At 40.4% G+C, this 19,870-nt stretch overlaps 1 protein-coding gene across 1 annotated transcript in view; it reads right to left on the reverse strand.

Annotated features, from left to right (window-relative positions):
- Positions 1-19,870, reverse strand: part of LOC117481910 (protein sidekick-1-like) — a 245,353-nt gene that overhangs the window by 15,343 nt on the left and 210,140 nt on the right. Inside the window, 10 exon segments of the mRNA XM_034129851.1 lie at positions 117-232; positions 1,805-1,906; positions 2,091-2,147; positions 3,086-3,224; positions 4,011-4,081; positions 4,247-4,350; positions 7,479-7,680; positions 15,201-15,243; positions 15,245-15,396; positions 19,033-19,131. Of these exon segments, the coding sequence (XP_033985742.1) occupies positions 117-232; positions 1,805-1,906; positions 2,091-2,147; positions 3,086-3,224; positions 4,011-4,081; positions 4,247-4,350; positions 7,479-7,680; positions 15,201-15,243; positions 15,245-15,396; positions 19,033-19,131 (1,085 nt within the window).

Genomic DNA, 19,870 nt, shown 5'->3' on the forward strand with positions numbered 1-19,870 from the left:
ACTGGGTGTGTGTTTTTTTAAATCACATCATAGTATTGTTTTGGTTTGTTTGGGTCTTTGTCTGTCATGTGTGTGTGTTTCCCACAAGAACATATTTGTGTGTGTGTGTGTGTCACCTTGTATCCTTGGATGAGTCCATTCTGGGTCTCCAGGGGGGGTGTGTCCCAGGTCACTTCCAGGGTGGAGGGAGACACAGCGGAGACTTTGATAGACTGAGGAGCCACCGATGGAGCTGCAGGAGGCCGAGGTGTTTAGTTAGACAGTTACTGTGTGTGTGTGTGTGTGTGCAGCTCAGTGTTAAAGTGGGTAGAAGGGAGGATATGTTCTACCCTTCCAATTAGACTGGGCCTAAGGCAGTAGCTTGTTACTCCACTGTACCGCACATTTGCATGAACACTCAGCAGTGTTCACCTGAGGCTAGAGAAAAGGCCATATCACCCCATTTCATCATCCCCCTCCAGCCTTTTTCTGCTTCCCCCTTGCTTATCCTTACCTCTCGCTCATCTGCATGTGATATGTATGGCTTACACGCACACACTATGCACACACTACACACACTTCTTGATTAGGAATGCAGTGTTTGTCTGATTGAGCGAGTGTGAGATTGTGAGGCAAATTGCAAAAAAAACGTGTTGCTGTTACTATCATATCGTACAAATGTGTTTACCCAATCTGCCTTGTGTGTGTTTGCCTGCTGTAGTTGTGTATTTGTGTGTGTGTGTGTGTGTGTGTGTGATTGAGAGTAATTTATTTGCACTCTTGTCTGTGTAATAGATCCATGGCTAGACTCTCTGGTGAAGTTTAACAGGGGTTGGGCCATCACTACAACAATAGATGACTTTGTGCAGCTCTTGATGATATTCAGATTTGTACAGATGTATGCGCAAGCACACTTTCCCACACACACACACACACACACACACACACACACACACACACACACACACACACACACACACACACACACACACACACACACACACACACACACACACACATCAAAGCAATGCCATTCAAAGGGCAAAGAGAGGACGACAGGAGGCGTGGAGAGGACAAAGCAAGTAAGAATAAAGAAGAAGAAAGCGAGAGACAGGGCAAAGATTCAAGGTCTTCTAACTCGCTTCTTCCAGAGTCGGAAATATCACAGTCTTTAAAAGCCTATTGTGTGCTGCGGATGAAATCCTTACAGCTACCGAGCTTATTGTGAACACATCCATCTCAATAACAACTGAGTAAATCTATCTGCTCATTAATACCATATGTTACGGTTTGAGGTCTGGAAAAACATGTACAGTAAACTGACCTTGAGATGGGATTGATGTGTTTAACTACTACTTTCAAGGTCATGGATGTGCTTTCATGCTTAAAATATGATATACCAGTAAGGGCACCTTGAGTAAGGTTTGCTTTGTTCTTTGTTTTTCCCTCACTTAAAAATACTGCTTTTGGATTTATATGTGATGCTCATGGCAGGTTCTTTGTTATATTTGCTGTGTATGATGAAATTAGTTTGTATGTTGGAGAATAAAGTACATGTATGTATGAAATGGGATGATAAATAATTCATAATAATAATTGATATCCCACTGTAACTGATGAGCAACAATTTAAAGATTTAGCTTCAAACGTAATGTTATTTGACCCACAATGCAACGTTTTGACAAAGCAGTTAATGCTGAAGACAGGGGAAAGAAGCAGCTAGACATTTAAGCTGTTCTTGCAAACCCTACATGTGTAAATGTTCATAAGCATTAAGTGTAAATCACACATATATGTCTAACAGCCTCCTCCTGTTTCCACCTACCTGCCTCTCCGACAGACACCTCCACTGGGGTGGAGGGGGGGCTCTCTCCGATGATGTTGTAGCTCGTCATAACAATCTGGTAGCGTTTGAACTTCTTCAGTTCTGCAAAGAAATTAAAATACTTACATTTACGTGTAACATGTATGCAAAGTGAAAATGTTAGTTGTTGTTGCTACTTGTTCTTATACTAGAAGCTGGTTGCTTATTATAAAGTTACTAAAACCAAGTCTTAAAAAAATAAATATCCCGGGAGCTTTTCTTCCCAGTTCCATTTTTAATTACTTACGTGTCAACTCAAACTCTGTTAGCGCGGCGCTGCTGACTGTCTTGAAGGTGCTCTTGGCTTTAGGGAGACAAAGATGGAGGGGGACATCAGTACATTTTAAAATGACAACGGCAATTAAATAAAGTGATTTTGTTTAAGAGGGGAGTGTTAAAAAGGACTTGTTTGTTTTAACACCTAGCAGTATACGGCAGCACAAGAACATTGCAGTTCTCGTTATAAAATGTGTTTTTAATCAGTTATACAGCCCACGGTAGCTCTTAATGTGGCTATAGACAGGTTTTTTTATATAAAGGATCACTATGAAGCAAGTGTTGACCGCACAAAATAATGGCTACAGATAATGAAACCATCAGCATTCAGATTAGTTCCTATAAGCCCGGCTGTCATTGTGCAATGATATATGCCGCTGGTACGGGGAAATTAAAACTAAAATATTGGCACAAAGCCATGGAAACAAAATGCAGTGTGTCCTGTGCAATGTTTGCCAACGGCGATTCACATTAAAAGAACAGTATCTAGCAATAGTTTCAATAGTAGCTAAAAGTGGCAGAATGACATATATATGTATACTTGTCACAACAAAGGAGAAACTGAGGAGAGGGTAAACTTATGCTGTTGGCAAAGTGGGCCTTTTTTCCCCCTCAAACTCCGTAGCTGTTTCTCCCTTCAACATTCACTTCTTAAAGTCCCAAATCATACCACTTGGAAAGGCTACAGGGATAAAAGCACGTCTATTGCCACTTTTACAAGCTGGCTAGATAGCAACATCTGATTGAATCTCAATTTTAGCTAGACATTTTAATGACCTACTTCTGTGTGCGACAGTATAAAGAAAGAATACATAAATAACACTGTGCATTTCAAGTTTTTAAAATGACACTTTCATCACTGTTAACTGCATACAGTAAGTGCTGAAAAGAAAAGCGTGACAGACATAGCAACACTAACTAAGTGGGAGTGGGGCTTAGCAAACAGTTGCTATCCGTACTACTCACTTGTAATGAGGGCACTTGTGGTGTTGTTTTTTGTTGCCTGGACTTCTGCTTCAACGAAAGTGGAAACGTTTACTTGGAGCTCTCTGTAATACAGCCGGTATCCAGTCAACACCCCGTTAATACTGGTGTCATTGGGTTTCTGAAAAACATGCAAACAAGCACACACGAGCACATGGAAGACAGTTCAGTTCACCATTTCTATCAAAGAAGGAATTCTGTACTTTGATCATTTTCATTGTCTTTGTGACTGACAGGACGCTGGCAGGCTGGCAGAGCAGTATTTTATCAGCAGAGTCCACTTTAAAGCGCTGCTGGATTGCTCTGGCTATAACCCCACAGACAAAGTGATGCTTCAGTGGGTTTGGCACTCTTGTAAAGGATGATGAAATTGCTGGTGACTTTGTTTTTCATCGCCTCCTTCTGCTTTGCCACAAGGCTAGAAGGAGTGAGAGAAGACACTTTCAAGCAGAAGAGGAAGAGTGACATACAGTAAAGTAGCCAGGCTGTATTTACTGTCGTTTCACCAGTCACAGTTGCTCTTAAACCACCTGTATTTTTCCAAAACTCCCCTTTCTCTCATTTTCCTCTGTTGTTGGACATGGCTGATGTTTGCTTCTCTTGCCCTCTAACATCTCTCCTGCTGGTATAACCTCATTAAGAGTTTGAACTGTTCTCTCCCCCTGCCAGAACGATCTGTCTCTCCCTCTTGACATCCCCCCCCCAATCTCTCTATGCTGCCCTCTGACCTTTCCTTTTCAATAAATAATCATAATTGCATCCACATGCAACACGTACAAACACAGTAACTCTGCAGGGGTCTTCTTCTTCTTCAAATAGGTGATTAACCTCCACGAAGTTTGGTTGTGTAGGTCTGTCTGTATATAATGTTTGTGTTTCTCAAGCATAATAGAAATTCTGAAAATACCTTCCACTGCACCAGGACTGAGGTAGTTGTTGTTGGTTTCACTGCGAGGATCACTGGAGGCTCCTCAGGGACTGGAAAGGAACACATAACAAAGGGAGTGAGGAAGAAAAGACGAGGCAGACAAACTGTCCATCCTAATATAGTCCTTTTTATTTATGTTTTAAAATACACTTTGTCATGTCTTCTTTCTCCCCCCCCCCCCCCCCCCCCCCCCACCAGTGTTCCCAGTCTCTCACCATCTTGCAGAGTTGTAACAGCCTCCGTCTCTTTGCTGAGGACACTGTCTCCTACATCGTTGGTGGCCAGCATCCGAAACTTGTATGATGTAAAGGGTTTCAGCCTGCCGACACAAACAGCAGATACATATGTAGAGATTAGAGGCGTAACACTGATAAGTATTACATTTATTCACATTGGTTTCAGCTTTACACCTCTCTCGTCTTCATAAATATCTTCCTATTTAGTTTTGTTAGAACAAGAAGTCTTGTCACCCTAGGAAAGTTTGAATTTTTTCATCTAAAAATTTCTATTTCTATTTTAATTTCAAATATATCTTTGGACAGATTCAGGCCTAAATTGATGAATTGGTTTCTTTAAATTAAAAGGCTACTAGGCTTTTTGCTCCATGATCCTCATGCAACATTTACAATAAGTTGATCAATGTGAATCTATTGGTAAACCAATTGATGCATGCATTTCATTACTTTAATTGACTCATAGTCTTGCGCAAATAGAATTTAATTGTGTGCAAAACTATAGCATGTAGACCAGTGAACTCACCACTCCATGTGAGTGTATACATGCTAACATGTAAGTATATCTGTAAGACCTTGAAACACATAACATGTTTGTAAAGTCTTCTGTTGCATTGGTTGCATCAGCTTATGGTTTTCTTCACAAACACAAAGGCACATACAATGCAAGAAACAAACAATACAATGACCTGCTCATCAAAGCATGGCTCTACAGCACCACAAGTGTAAAATAACTCCACTAGGTATCATTAACACTTTGCACTTTTAACACATTTTTTCCAAAACCATCTTCCCCCACTCTCACAGAAATATTTCTGCTCTTTCCGTGGCCTTTGAAGAGCAGACAAGGTCTTGAATAATAATTATCTTACACCTTTGCTAATTGTCTTCCCTGCCCAAGTATTTCTGCTGCCATACAACCACAACATCTTATCTGCATTTGTCCTCTGTGCAAGGTGAATGCATTAATAAGCACAAAATAACAATATACATCATTCATTTTGAAAACACTTGACTCTAGAGCCACTTACAATCAGCTGAAGGGACAGGCACCCGTTGTTAGGAGCCAGCTGAACAAGAGTTCTGTGCCTTATAGCATGCTAATAGTTTAAATCCTCCCTCTTCTGCTCACCGTGATAATCTGATTAAAAATGTAAAAGGACAGGCGGTGGCAAATAGCAAATTTGTCTTACCTATTTATTAGTCTAACCTAATCATAAATAAGAGTTAACAGGAACATTTTAATCATTTGTTCAGGCAGTAACAACAATTGTTACAAATGATTTAATGTAACACCCTCCCCCGTGCTTTGTCACTGCTCACACATCTACCTGTAAGGTCCTCGGCCTTATTTTCACGGGGCCTCAGGGACTTCAGAGCACCAGTGAGAAATTCAGCAGGCGACTGGAGAACTGCTCAAGTGTCCTCTTGTATAATAATGAGCCCCAATAAGGGACACGAAAAAACCCTGTGGGGTTGTGGGTATCGTAGGAATAACACATCAAAAGCACCAAGCTCAAAGAGGGTGGGGCACCAACAGCACTGGGACGACTTTAAGGACAGTGAGTGAGTGTGTGTGTGCCGTACATGTGTGTGTACATGTTCGCACCAGCCTGGGGGGACTTCAATGTTTTGGTTCCAAAGATGTCTCATTGGAAAACAACAATTAAGGGATGGATAACAAGTAAGTGTGAGTGTGAGTGTATTGAAAAGTAAGCTAATTCCTCCATCCGGTGCTGTAATCAGAGCATTCAGAGTTAGAATGAGCCCGAAATGCATCACAAAACAGCAGCAGCATCATGGCAGAGAGACTTTCCCTGAGGCAGGCTGAAACAGGCTGGTGCAGACACACAGAGAGCGCTCTTCAGCATCTCAAACAGCTCTGTGATAGCTGGCGAAGAAGGAGCGCACACCAACAGTCACACACACCAACAGTCACACACACACACCAACAGTCACACACACACACCAACAGTCACACACACACCAACAGTCACACACACCAACAGTCACACACACCATCCAAAGTAAAGCCTCATCATAGTTCTGCTACTTAGGCTTTCAGGGAAGTTGGAGCAGCCATCGAGTCTGACCGCCATCACCTGCTGCCTTAATGACAGCCTCAATAAGAGGGGGGGGGGATGGAGGGATGGAGAGTGCATGTGAAGGAAGGAAAAAATACACGACTTATGGTTTTTGAAAGCACTAGCTGTTGATGGATGGAGGGATGAAGGGAGGTGGTGACAACAAGAGGGATGACACATGAAAAGGTAAAAAACGTTTTTAGAGAATGACTATTGGACAAATGGCACACAGAAACTTGAAAGCACGAAAGGCAGAGAGAGAAAAATGTTTTAAGGGAAAAAGACAAAGAGCACTCCTGCTGTTGCTCTGTGATTAGGTGACTGAGATCCTCCACGTTTCTGCAGTGATTATGATTACTCTGCTCTCCCTGGTGGGGTTTTTTCTTCTCCGTGTTGCATTTTTTTCGCTCTAAAAACCTTTTTGGTATACTACATGTTCCAAATAAAACTTTTTCTTACTGTGTTCTAATTCTCTGTTCTCTGCGTTGAGTATTCACAGCCCCCCCTCGTCTCTCAGTCCACTCCTCTTCTCTCTCCGAGGATGCATAAACATTACAAGATTTTTTAAAGACTGCTTTAACTAATTCAAGTCTAGCATGTAATGCCAAACAAAATCTCCATGCTGTGTAAGGAAAGCACAAACAGTAATGTTGAGTTTTTATTCATGTTATCTCCAAGGATGCTTGAGATGGCCTAATTGACTATTAGATAGCCCCAACCTTCACTAGATACTGTTGCTATGCCTGTCAAGCTTTCCGTTCCTGCACAGCACAGTAGGCATTTCATCAGTTTACGGTGGAAGCTTTAGCGATTGTAATGCTTTTCTAATTTTAAGCAAACAGTCAAATGTATTGGCTTCATCTTGCTGTAGTTTGTGGATGACTTTAAAAGCAAAAACACAATTTAATCTTTTCCTTTTGATTTCCTGCTTTTTATTCCGGTTAGAAAACACAAAAAAAGTAATCACCCTCCATCTCTTTCTAAATTGGGTATTCACATCATCTGAAGCTTTACCTGCCTGCTGCACATAGTTACGGTTAGATTTTTAAAATGATTGTAATACTTTTGCCACACAAGCAGATACGTGTGTGTCTGTGTGTGTGTGACTGCACATATGTGCACATGTGTACCTGTCAGCGGTCCAGGCGGTCCCGTTGTGCGGGATGTCAGCAGTGTGTGTGTTCCAGTCCCCGTTGGGCAGCTCTTTGGCCTGCAGGGTGAAGTACCTCAGCGGGGAGGAACCTGAGCTTCCTGTCACCCAGTGGAGGCGCACATGACGAGATTCAACCCCTTCCTGAGGAACAGACAACTTCCTGGGCGGCTGGGGACGCTCTGTGGATGTGGTGAGATAAAAAGAGGGGGAAAGAGGCAGAGGAGAGAGGGGAAGAAAGAGGGAAGGTGAAACCAGGATAAGAGAGGGGGAGATGAAAAGAAAGCAGGAAAGGGAAAAAGATCAACACTTTTACATTTCTAGGGCAATTTTATTTTAAGTATTCATTCATACATAAAATCATGTAATTTAGGAATGTTACATGGAGAGGCTGTGTTCCCACTGCATACACCCATCGTGTGTGAGTTTTTGCACATCAAGGACAGAGGGATATTGTGTAGTTTTAGATATATAGTGGGATCACAAAGTAAAAGACAGAACACTGCAAGTCAAGAAGGTGCTGGATGCATAAAGATAGAAAATGAAAAAAGGTCAAAACATCTACAACACACTTATCCCTATGCAAATGTCTTCCAGACAGAGGTAAGTAATAAGAACACGCCTCCAGAACAGTGTGTGTATGTGAGACAGCAAAGCTTCTCCTTACAGTACAAATGTGTCTTCATTTAACAAAAGGCCACATATTGAGAAGTGGAACCATGATTAGACTTGTGCACTCTACTGTTAGTTAGTTTCAATTTAAGCCGTACTTTAGATGGAATTATATGAATTGCTACCTTAATGATCTTTCATTTTATCTTCTCTCCTGTCTTAGTTATACAGGGAAACGTTTTATGTTTGAAGTCTTTGTATTACACATTCATACATGTAAACAGTCAATTAGAGACCCAGCTTTCAATACTCATGGCTCAGAAATAACGTAAAAAAATCTATTTGAAGAAATATCATATACACTTAAGAAATCAGCTGTAGGGCCTGACTGCAGCAGCCAAGATCACAATCCCAGCTGCCGCACTTTGCTGCATGTCGTCCCCTCTCTCTCCCCCCCTCCTGTCTATCTGCGGCTACCAGGTCCAAAATCATATTCTTTTTTTAAATGAGCTGAAACCTGGTTACTTATATACTGCAATATGCTTCTCTTCTCATTAATTCATTTCCTTTAATTTGCCCCCTATCTGTAACTATGCACGATGAAACAAAGTGTCCCCTGATTAAATTGAGGCGAACATGGACCATATGCTGTCAATACCTTGTAACACAGGACAAGGGCAGCCAACAGTTACATCAGCTTGACTGTTGCAATACTTACATGTGTTTAAATGAAACAAGACATCTAACCACTGCAACATCAAAGAAACTATTTCTGCCAGTGTGTTGAGACTATTTGTCAGTCTTGCTATTCAATTAGAAGATAAAAGATGAATCTGGGAGTCAGTATCTTTGTACAACTGTGTGGCAGAAGCTGTTTGACAAGTCGACCAAGACACACCATCAAAAACATGTGGTTGAGCAGCATTACTGTTTAATTTCAGGGGCATCAGATTATCGATTAAGTCTGCAAAATTAAAGCATTATCGATTCTCTCTGAAGTTTAATTAATCTGCATTTATATTCTTAAACACATGCACAAGCACAGTGGCACACACACACACACACACACACACACACACACACACACACACACACACACACACACACACACACACACACACACACACACACACACACACACACACACACACACACTGGCTTCCTCCATTCATCCTTATCACAAGCAATTTAAGTCGAATCTGTTTGACTCCCTTCTTCCCTTGTGCCCTTATTCCTCAGTCCTTTTAAGACCGACTTTTCCCTTCCTCTTTTGTTTCCCTGATACCATCTGTGTTTCCATGTCGGCTTCTCTTGTTCCGCTCTACAGTTAAGATCATGTTCTGATAATACACTCATAATTGTCAGAACAAGTGATGCCTTTTCAGAATGTATTCTGCCATACAAGGTAGAGGAGAGGAGAAGAACAGAAGGGTACATGAAGAAGAAAAGCTTCTGGTGCTACCAGGATATGAAATAGTGTATATGTTTGTCAGGGGATGGATGCTGCTTAATATGCTGCTGTATGATGTCCATTACTGTATCAATTATCCTCTCTTGGAGACAAACACCAGCATAGATAAACCTCTCTTGAGAGAATTGTTTTCATTCATGCACATGCACACAGCCTCACACACATACACAGCCACACGCACACTCCAAAAGCCAATTTTCTTTTTCTGGGGATTAAGTTGGTCTCTTCTGCATCATCAGAAAGAAATCTCTATTAGGCTATTCTGTCTATCTCACAGTGAGAATGGGCCATTATGTTACTGAAGTGGAACAGGGATCCACTACATTCAATTCTTAAGAAAGAAACCCTGATAATGACGCTGCAGATGCTATGATATCTGATCCAATTAAAAAACTCTACACACACTGATAGCTCTGAATAGAATATCTGACATCATGATTCTAGGTTTTCATAAAAATTCGATTCATTGTCACATTTTTGTATAAGGACTTTTGTAGCATTTCGCTGCTTTACTAGACAGCGGTGGTGCCGGCTGACAGATACAATTGGAGAAAGAGTTCAGGGATGACATAAATCAAAGTGGGAGCCGCGTTCAAACCAAAGCTGTTCATGCGTTGGCCCACAGAGACACCAGAGTCACTATGACTTTTTTTTTAAAAGTGATATTTCACTTCGCTGGAATAGTTCTCTGTCAAACTTTAAAACCACCCGACACTTAAACCATTCTTCCATGTATCTTCATCAACTGACTTCACTATCACCGGCACACAGAATGTAATAATAATGCAAATGTGTTTTTAAAATGAATTGTAAGATACATAACATTATAAGACATATTAACAAAATCAGTGCTCAATATTAAATTAAATGTATGGTTACAGAATACAAACATAAAGGTGGCTAATCTGCACTGTAAATAGTAATAGCCATGCTTACTGAAAATACCTTATTGTACTTTACTTATTTCTCACTAACCTTATGATTTTACTCATTCAATGTGAGTAATTTACTCGATTCGACCAAAAAAGGTATAAAACTTGGTTCAACTGATCAAACTGTTTGTAACTCCAAGTTCATGGAGTGAAGCCAAGGGAACAGCAGGGCACATGGCAGTAGAGCACTACAGGCAGAGCTGCCAGTGTTTCCCATACATCGATTCATTTGTGGCGGGCCGCCACAATTAAATATCGTCCGCCACAAATAGATCTCATAATCTTTATTTTATTTCATTTTTATTTTGTAAATTGTAAATTATATTTAACCCCACGGATCCTCAACTCCGGTGTGTCTGAGGGCGAGACAGGGCCGGCAAAAACATAGTTTTTCATGCACTGGTCAATTTTGAGATTTTGTGCTATTTTGATTCCATAACATGTTTTCTTTCAGGCTTTTGGAAGGAAAACGTACAAAATACACATTTAGGTGTTTATTTTACTATAGTTTGTCTATTTGCGTCTGTAGATTTCTCCTAAATTCACCAAAAGTTAGCATTCTAACGTAACATAAAGTACCGCGACCGCTGTTTGCACCATGTAAGTATCGTTGGAAAGCTCAGTCTCTCCTGCACAATCTCATCGGATCCAAATATGGTCATATCCTTTGTATCAGCAACCAATCGTGAAAGTACAAAGGGGTCTTAAACCAAAAAACTAAATCTCATTGGCTGGTGTCAATTTCTGACAACGTGATTCGTTCAGATGCGTCACATGGTGTGCTCAAACACTTCCTGGTTTAGCTTTGGTTGGACATTTCTTGTATTTACTTGATTACATTAAGGCAATCGGTTTCCTTAGTTCTACTGAGTAAACACAACTTTTCAGGTAAGTCAGAGGAACTTGGTTTAATTAAGTTGACATCACTTTAAAAATAAAGTAGTTTGGACTGAACACTTAATACTAATAGTTCAATTGACTTCACTTTTTAAGTGCAACCGGTTTCCTAGATATTTTTCAGTAAAGTCAACTTATCATTTATTACAGTGTGGATATGTATTTTTGAAGATACTGTATCAATATCGTTGAGTTAAAATGGGATCAAACTTTCTATAAAGTCATAGGTTTCACCTGGAGTGGCCAACAGAGATTTATAACAGGACTTTGCAGTTCCCCTCAGCCTATACAGAGGACTGCAGGGGGATATAAACTAACAAACTGTACAACAGAAAGTTAGCAGCTAGCTGGTAAACATCGTTGACTATTTGGCAGCTAAAGAGCCAAATATTTCCCTCAGGAATCGATGGAGATTAAAAAACAGAGCTTAAAGCAGAGTGAATGTTGGATCTATGTTCCTCAGAGCGACACAATGTTTCTCCAGAACTGCAGCATGTGTAAATATGGCATGTGTTTGTTCATACATTAATTTAAACATTTTGAGGTTATAACATATCAGTGTCACTGTGGCCAGTAGAAAAACATCTGTTAATGCAGGTCTTAAGCACATATGTAAAATGATTATACTGCATTTTCTGTGCTGATGTTTTGAAGCAGCGTATCAGCATTGAAGTGTAATAAGACTAACAGCCTGTAGCTGTAACACTTATATTGGTTGATGTGCTGTGAGGTGGACTTGCATTATTGACTTTCATTACTTGTACCTTCAGCTAATACAGTTAAACAATGCATTAAGTTTTATGTGATTGGAGCTTCACAGTTTAAAAACCTGTTGGGCTGTGTTACATCATAGTCAACATAATGTCTGTTATTTTAAGAGTCTGATGCAGGCACTGTTGAGAGGAGGCAAGCAGGGGAATGGAGATATGGTTTTAACAATGTTTACAAAAGCTTAAAATGGTAGCCTTTCTGAGTGGAAAAGAGTCACAATACAGAAATGACTCATAGTGTTTGTGTATCCTGGTTGATTTGGACAATTAAAAGTAAATTCACTTAGTTCAATTCATTTAGAAAAACATCAGCCTTTACAAGACTATAAGTGCATTTGCTTACTTTATTTACATGTTTCTTGACCTGCTAAATAACTCACAGTCTTATAATAATATATATAATATGAACTGTGCATATTTTAACCATTGAACAGATAAATGAGTATGGGATTTGCTGAAGGCTTATTTGGCTTGAGTTAAAATGTATTCTCAATGAGCTGAAAGAAGTTGATTGGAAGCGAGAGGAGCAGGAGTCTAGACAATATGACATTAAAATGCCACAACCTCCGAATCTGAGTGCGCTTAAAAACCTTTATCTGTTTCTGAATTGAAGGAAAAATACCGTTAGTGCTCATGTAGGATGTGCTCTTCTTTCTGGTCCCTGACTGTTTATTGGAGGATAGATTTCCAAGGGCTGTTTTAAGAGAGTTATTGTAATTGCTCAACGTCCTCTCTCACAGTCATGGGCTTTCATACTCATTGTTTGAATGTGATTACATTCCTGCTGTTCATAGTTTAATACTTCACAATGAGGCCACCAGTGATTGCTCAAATTAGATATAATGTTAAAGACAATTTAGCAATATACCTGCTGCTCGAAAAACAAAATTATTAAAATTGATATAGAACCGCTGATCAATACTAAGTAACTACTTTGGTTTGGAGTAAAGATGTATGGCTTTTGAATCATGTATAGTCTGTGCTATCTGTTTTGGCAAAAAAGACATCCCAATTACTGCCCTTCCAACACGTGACAGTCTCATTCTCTTTCTCACCTACTAAGTGAACATTTTCACTCGCCTACAACACAGCACGATACTTTGTGTCGCAAGACAGTTGAGTGTGATATGCCGATAATGCTTGCTGTCTCTCACAGCAAGTACCAGCAGACTGAAAGCCACAACTTTCGGTACCATTATACTTGAAGTGTTATGCGTCTTTATGAGAGTTTTTTTCGATTGTTTTTGACTGTTGTCATTAAAAGGGGTGACTATGGCACAGGGGTTAATTAAGTGCCTACCAATCAGAGGGTCAGCGATTCAATCCCAGCCTACAGACCAATTTTCTTTGGTCTGTGAACATTTTCTAGATATTTACCAAACCCGGCTAGACGGCGGCCCATTCATTTTAAATTGATTTCGGTTGCACGGACCCCTCGGTGGTTTTTGGAACTCTTAGATTTTTAAGCTACTGTAGCAGGTCTATCTGGTGATTTCAACATCTACATTTGCTGCTGCACAGTAACCATGGATTCTGCACGTCCAACTGTAAACTACTTGTTGTTGAAGCACTGATAATCTGAGCTCCTGGCTTCTCTTTCTCTAACTTTATCTCTGCCCCGATCTGCAGAGATCCCTCATTTTTGAAATGCTAAAACTTCAGCTAACCTTGTGCACTCTTTCTGCACTGGCAGCTTTACTGTAGGCAATTACAAAATATAAGATGGAGGCGTGTGGTGCAGTGGGTTGTGCGTTGGTGTTCGGATCAGGGGGTCACAGGTTCAAACCCCACTGCAGTCAGCATCTCGTTGTGTCCCTGGGCAAGACACTTCCCCCCCAAATTGCTCCTGTGGGGACTGCCCGCAGTATTGATTATGTCAGTCGCTTTGGATAAAAGCGTCTAACAAGTGACATGTAATGTAATGTAATAAGATTTGACCATCTGGAAGTCAATGTGAAAAGAGAGGACAACATAACCACCAATAACTGCAGTTTCTCCTGCTATAACCCTTCTTGATGGAGAGTGCAGGTACAATTAAAATCATTAATCAAGTGCGTCCAGCCTAAAATTGACTCATTTACAGAATGTTGTGTCTAACGTAGTTCATATTATACATATTATTTCCTTATGAATCATTCTAATTGAATTTAAATGTCATTACAGATTATTACATTGCTTTGGTACACATGCCACGCAAGATACATGATACTTATATAGTTAGTGGGGGTGCATGAAAAAGGCAAGTTTGTCATTAGTCGAAGCTAGCAAGCTTACACCACATTATTCTTATAACATTATCCAGCAATGTAGATAAGTGATTTTGTACGGAAGCAAAATAACACACTTGTTATATAGGTTCCATTAGTGTGTGATTCAATACTCTATCAGAAATGATTCATACTGTTTTCATTTCTATCTCCTATAAAATAAAGAGAGAGAAACTTAATTTCATCTTAATCTTCCGTGCCTCAGTGCATACACAGTACACACACTTGATAGCTCTGTTTTTTCTGTCTGGAAATACACCCATCAGTGACCAACCCCATAATGTTTATCCCTAAAGGTGTTTTTCCTCAGCTGACATTTTGACTCAGGGAAAATATAAAATAAAAACAATGATGACTCCATTCTGTTTACACCTTAAGTCATGTACTGTATACATTTTGCTGCTGCAACCTAGAAAAAAGGTCTGAAAACCCTAAAAACCTTAAAGTTTTAAGCATTTCATTATTAAAAAACAATAATAAAAGTTACATTTGAAAAAACACCCACAAGTATTATTTATAAACATATTACATTTTTGGTAGATAAGATAACTTCTTTTTTATACAGTTCATTGTCCCGGGTCATTATCCAAAATAAAGAAACTTCTCATTTAGCCTCCATTTTGTGGCAACTTGAGAGTTCAGGTTCCTATTATGATTCAATAGGAGTGGTAAACGTATGCATTATCTACAGAATCAGATCTGATAGCAAACTAGAGTTTATGTAAAGCTAAAGTGTGCGTCTGTGTCCTTTACCTCTGCGCTCAGTGGTAACCACCAGGGCTTCCTGCTCCCCCCCCCCAGCCCACGGCGGTGCGAGCGGTGAGCCGGAACACGTAGGCCTGTTCGGAGGAGAGTCCTGTGACGGTGAACTGTCGAGCGGTGGAGCCCACCTCCACTGTAGTCCATCGCTGAGGGTCCCTGCTGTCCAAGCAGTACGAGATCTGGTAGCCTAGTGAGCGGCAGACGGAAAGACAGACGGAGGAGGAAGACAGTTGAAATCCGTGTAAAAGTCTTGTGTGTCAATTCGTTGTTTTTTTTGTGGCCTACTTTAGATCAAAGAGCCCACAGGAATCAAAGGCAGCACCATGTGAGATGGGGAAAAAACCTGAAAATCTAACCACACAATGCCACATACCACACAGCCACATTTTCACAGAAACAAAAACAAACAAACACACATCTCTGCAGTTCCTGAGAATGTCCATATCTGTTCTGAAGAGATAAATATGTAGCTGCTTTGCTGCTAATACCTCTGTAAGGATGAAGCCATTATACTCTGCATTTCCCCCAAAAAACACACACAAAGCAATAAGTCATTGCTGTCATAGAACGTCTGTGCTCATACACACGCACACATTTGATAAAGACACACAACCTCTCCCTCTCCTTTGGCTGTGACCCTCAGTGTACACGGCGTGTGTCTGTTTTTCTGTCTCATGTGCAGTAGGCCATGTAATAACACTAACACCCTTCAACACACACACACACACACACACACACACACACACACACACACACACACACACACACAAACCACTGATCCCCGACCAAGCTTGCCACAGGCTACTGGCCACTCACAAAGGCTCTCAATATGAAGATTGTATTGTACACCAATACACTAATCCACAAACACACACAATTGCGCGGGTGCGATTGTTTCACAGTAAGACTGTCAGGATGGTAATCTGCTCAAAGGGGCCTAATCTGGTTGTGCGAGTGATAATCTCATCAGATAGTCTGATTGTATATTAATATGAATGCAGTGTGGGGAAGATTATTGGATAACAGCTAGATAACAAATCCTCGTGCCAATTGGGTCAGAGCACAGCATTATGTTGTGAACTGAATATCATTAGGACGTCGCTGCTATCAGATACATGAGGCTACATCTCCATTACAAAGTGACTGCTACTGAAAGCCCATTTCCATTTTGAGTTGAATAAAATATGTAGCATACAGTATAATTCAAAGCATAAAGGGACAGTTAAAAAAAACATATTGTTCCACTGACTTGTTGTAATAGCAATATAGATTATTTTGGTGGGACTTGCTGAGTGCTGAAGTTGATTGGAGATGTCTGCCTTCTCTCGCATATAATGTAACTAGATGGCACTTGCCTTGTGGTGCTCTAAGTGCATACATTTGTATACACTTGTTGTATTTGTTTGTTTAAAGCAATGTTTCTTTCCAAAAATCATGACCAGGTTCAACAAGATAATCCGAAAAACCTTGTAGTTAGTGGTTTCTACTGAACTTCACCCGCCTACACTATCACTGTGCTGAAGGAAGCGTGCAGCTTATCGTGGACGAGAGGATTGAGAGTGATATATTTGGTAGAATAAAAATAGTTGCTACATCTCCAACACTCTGCAACTCACACCAAAACTATCTAGATTGATAAATATCCCTACAGGTAAGATTAAGAAATCTTGCATCTACTGTATACAAGCTTTTATTTTGATTTTAGGTGCTCATTGCTTGCTGGCCTTGTCTGTAATCATGAAAAACTGAGCGTTGGTAACGAATTGGTCTTCCATTTCTACACTATATATAAATTGCATAACATTTTATGTCGCTCATTTGGACCAAAGTTTCACCATACTTTAGATCTTTGGATAATTTCCCCTCATACACCGGACAGCCCTGAGGAGTTCATATCCAACACCTCTGTTTAAGCTTGTTAGAAATCCCAAATCATACTGAACAAAGAGACAACCAAGTGAGTTTAAATAAGGAGTTTTTATTTAATGATCTTAATGGTATTTTTAATGGGTTGATTCGTTTTGCATTTATATTACATTTTATGTTTATTAAACCCCCAAGATGTACTAAACGCTAGATAATAAATGCATAATTGTATTAAGTAAGAATAATTATGTCTTGATTTGCATTATTAATTTACTCCTGTGTTTACTGCTTCTGTAATTTGTGAGATTTTCCTTCTCATCTACAGGAAAATAATCACCCACCCCTGATTAACTTGCTACAAAAACAAACGGTTGGAACGGCTTTTGGATTTTCTCTATTTAAAACACACCAGATGTTCTTTGACACATCATGTTCAATTTCCTATTGTAATAATTCTAGTATCCTTTTTTTTAGCAGAAGTGTATAAAAAAAAGTTTGGGATGTTAACAGGTAGTGATGCAATAGGTGAGAGACTCTGAAATGCCATTGCCATTAAAGCTTTCCTGCATTGTTGAAACACAGTCAGCACACTCAGAAATCCAGCCGGTTAAAAGGCATAATTACTTTTTAGTAAGTACTTAAGTGTGTGACTTAAGTGTATGAACATACCCTAGACTTCATTATAATCAGTATGCAGCAATGAATAGGGATGGGGCTTGTGGCTGTGAATAACTGTTTTCACCAAAAGGTCACATGAAAATAAAAGTGCCTTTTTTGTCAAATGACATGTCCACCTTCTGCGGCTTTGTTTCTCCTTTGTCCACCTTTGTCCTTCCCCCTATGGGCTGAAAACCCAAGGAGAATTAAGGCAGCCATGAGCACTATGGGAAGTGGTGCACTACAGTTTATCTGCATAAACACACACACACACACACACCGCGTTCTCAGCAAGGACACAGCAGGACGGCGCGTTTGTGTGATCGAGAGAGAGAGATTTGCCCTCCCACTCATCTTTCTGTCACAGAGTGGTGTCGCACTAAATGTCCTCCCCCTTACAATACAGTCACACATCACTCACACTGTCCTGCTCGACTCCCTCCCCCACTGAGAGGACACATTCCACTCCTTTCTCCCCCTTGTGCAACATACACACACACCTGTCCCTCCTCTCACCTCCATACATCTCCTCTCTGCTGTCTCACCCCTTCTGTTCTCTCTATTTCCAGCCCAGCAGCTCTCACATTCCTCTCGCCTCTACCTCACCTCTTTTCCTTTTCATTAATCTGTTGTCTCTGATTCACTCCACATGCTGTGATTTGCAGTTTCAGTAACAAGTGAAATATGTGGGTGTTTATATATAAGGCTATGTATGCACTGGGAAAGGAGTCTTGCTTCAGCAGCTATAATAACCTTTTTTCCAGGTACAAGCTTCACTGACACACACACACACACACACACACACACACACACACACACACACACACACACACACACACCCACACACACACACACACACACACACACACACACACACACACACACACACACACACACACATTAACACCAGCAAATGTCTGCACTGAAGTGGAGAGTAGAGAAAGCTGACCCGTGTTTGAAGGCTAAAAACAGAATCAGCTTTTTTCCATTTTATTGCTTTTACTTCCTTTCTTGCCTTAAAAGATCACAGCGGTATGTGTTGCTGTATGTGTGTATGTGTGTGTGTGTGTGTGTGTTTACAATTGCTCACTCTTTTTCTCTTTAAGACAAGCTTTAGTCATATTAAGTAAATCCATTGACACTACAAGCCTGCATATATGGCTTATTAATTAAAGGTTGCTCCTAAATATCTGCTTTGTCATATGTGTGTGCGTGTGTGTGTGTGTGTGTGTGTGTGTGTGTGTGTGTGTGTGTGTGTGTGTGTGTGTGTGTGTGTGGGTTTGTTTGTTTGTTTTTGTACCTAATATGATGCCGTTGGGGTTTGTGGGCGGCTGCCAAACCACCCTAACTGATGACAACCGAACTTCTGGAAACACCATCCTGACAGGGGGGCCTGGGACTGGAGAGAAAAATTGAGAAGGGAGTTGGCAGTATAATGAAGCAGTAATAATATATACAGAGAGCAGTGGCAAAACAAGCTCAAAACAATGACTCCTTCAAAGCACTCATTAGCAAGAGAGTTTCTCAACATCAAGCACTTGTACTCTTATAAGTTAGTATGTTCACAGACACATCTGCATATGCACCGCCACTCACACATGCATACACACATCCAAACACGCACACACATAATAGTCTAATACATTTTTAAGAGGCATGGCACTTCTAAAAGGAGCAACATAAAGAAATGTAATTTTCTCTCAACCTCACACCGTCCAGATAAAAGTACATGTTCCACATCACCAAATACATGTCAGCGCGTGTGTGTGTGTATACAGTACTGTATGTGTGTGACAGACTGACAGACGGGATGGAGGTTCATTATACACTGTGGAAATTGACTTCCCCACTCTTGTTTCATCCTGAAATGAGAAAAACTTTTCATACGTGACAATGTTTGATAGAAGATGTGCGTGTGAGTGTGTATGACTATGTGTGTGTATGTGTGACTATGTGTGTGTGTGAGAGTCTTCCTTTACGTGTGCTTGTGTTTCATTATTCAAGGAGACAAGACCGGGCTGCTGGCATCCTGAACAGTCTGTCATGGTTGTATCTGAGGGTATCTGCACACATGGCCCACACAAACACACACTCATACACAACTTGTTCTTAAAGTCTTGGCTGTGGAAGGGGTCTGA

The sequence above is a fragment of the Trematomus bernacchii genome, unplaced genomic scaffold (assembly GCF_902827165.1).
Source record: "Trematomus bernacchii unplaced genomic scaffold, fTreBer1.1, whole genome shotgun sequence".
Classification (NCBI taxonomy): Eukaryota; Metazoa; Chordata; class Actinopteri; order Perciformes; family Nototheniidae; genus Trematomus; species Trematomus bernacchii.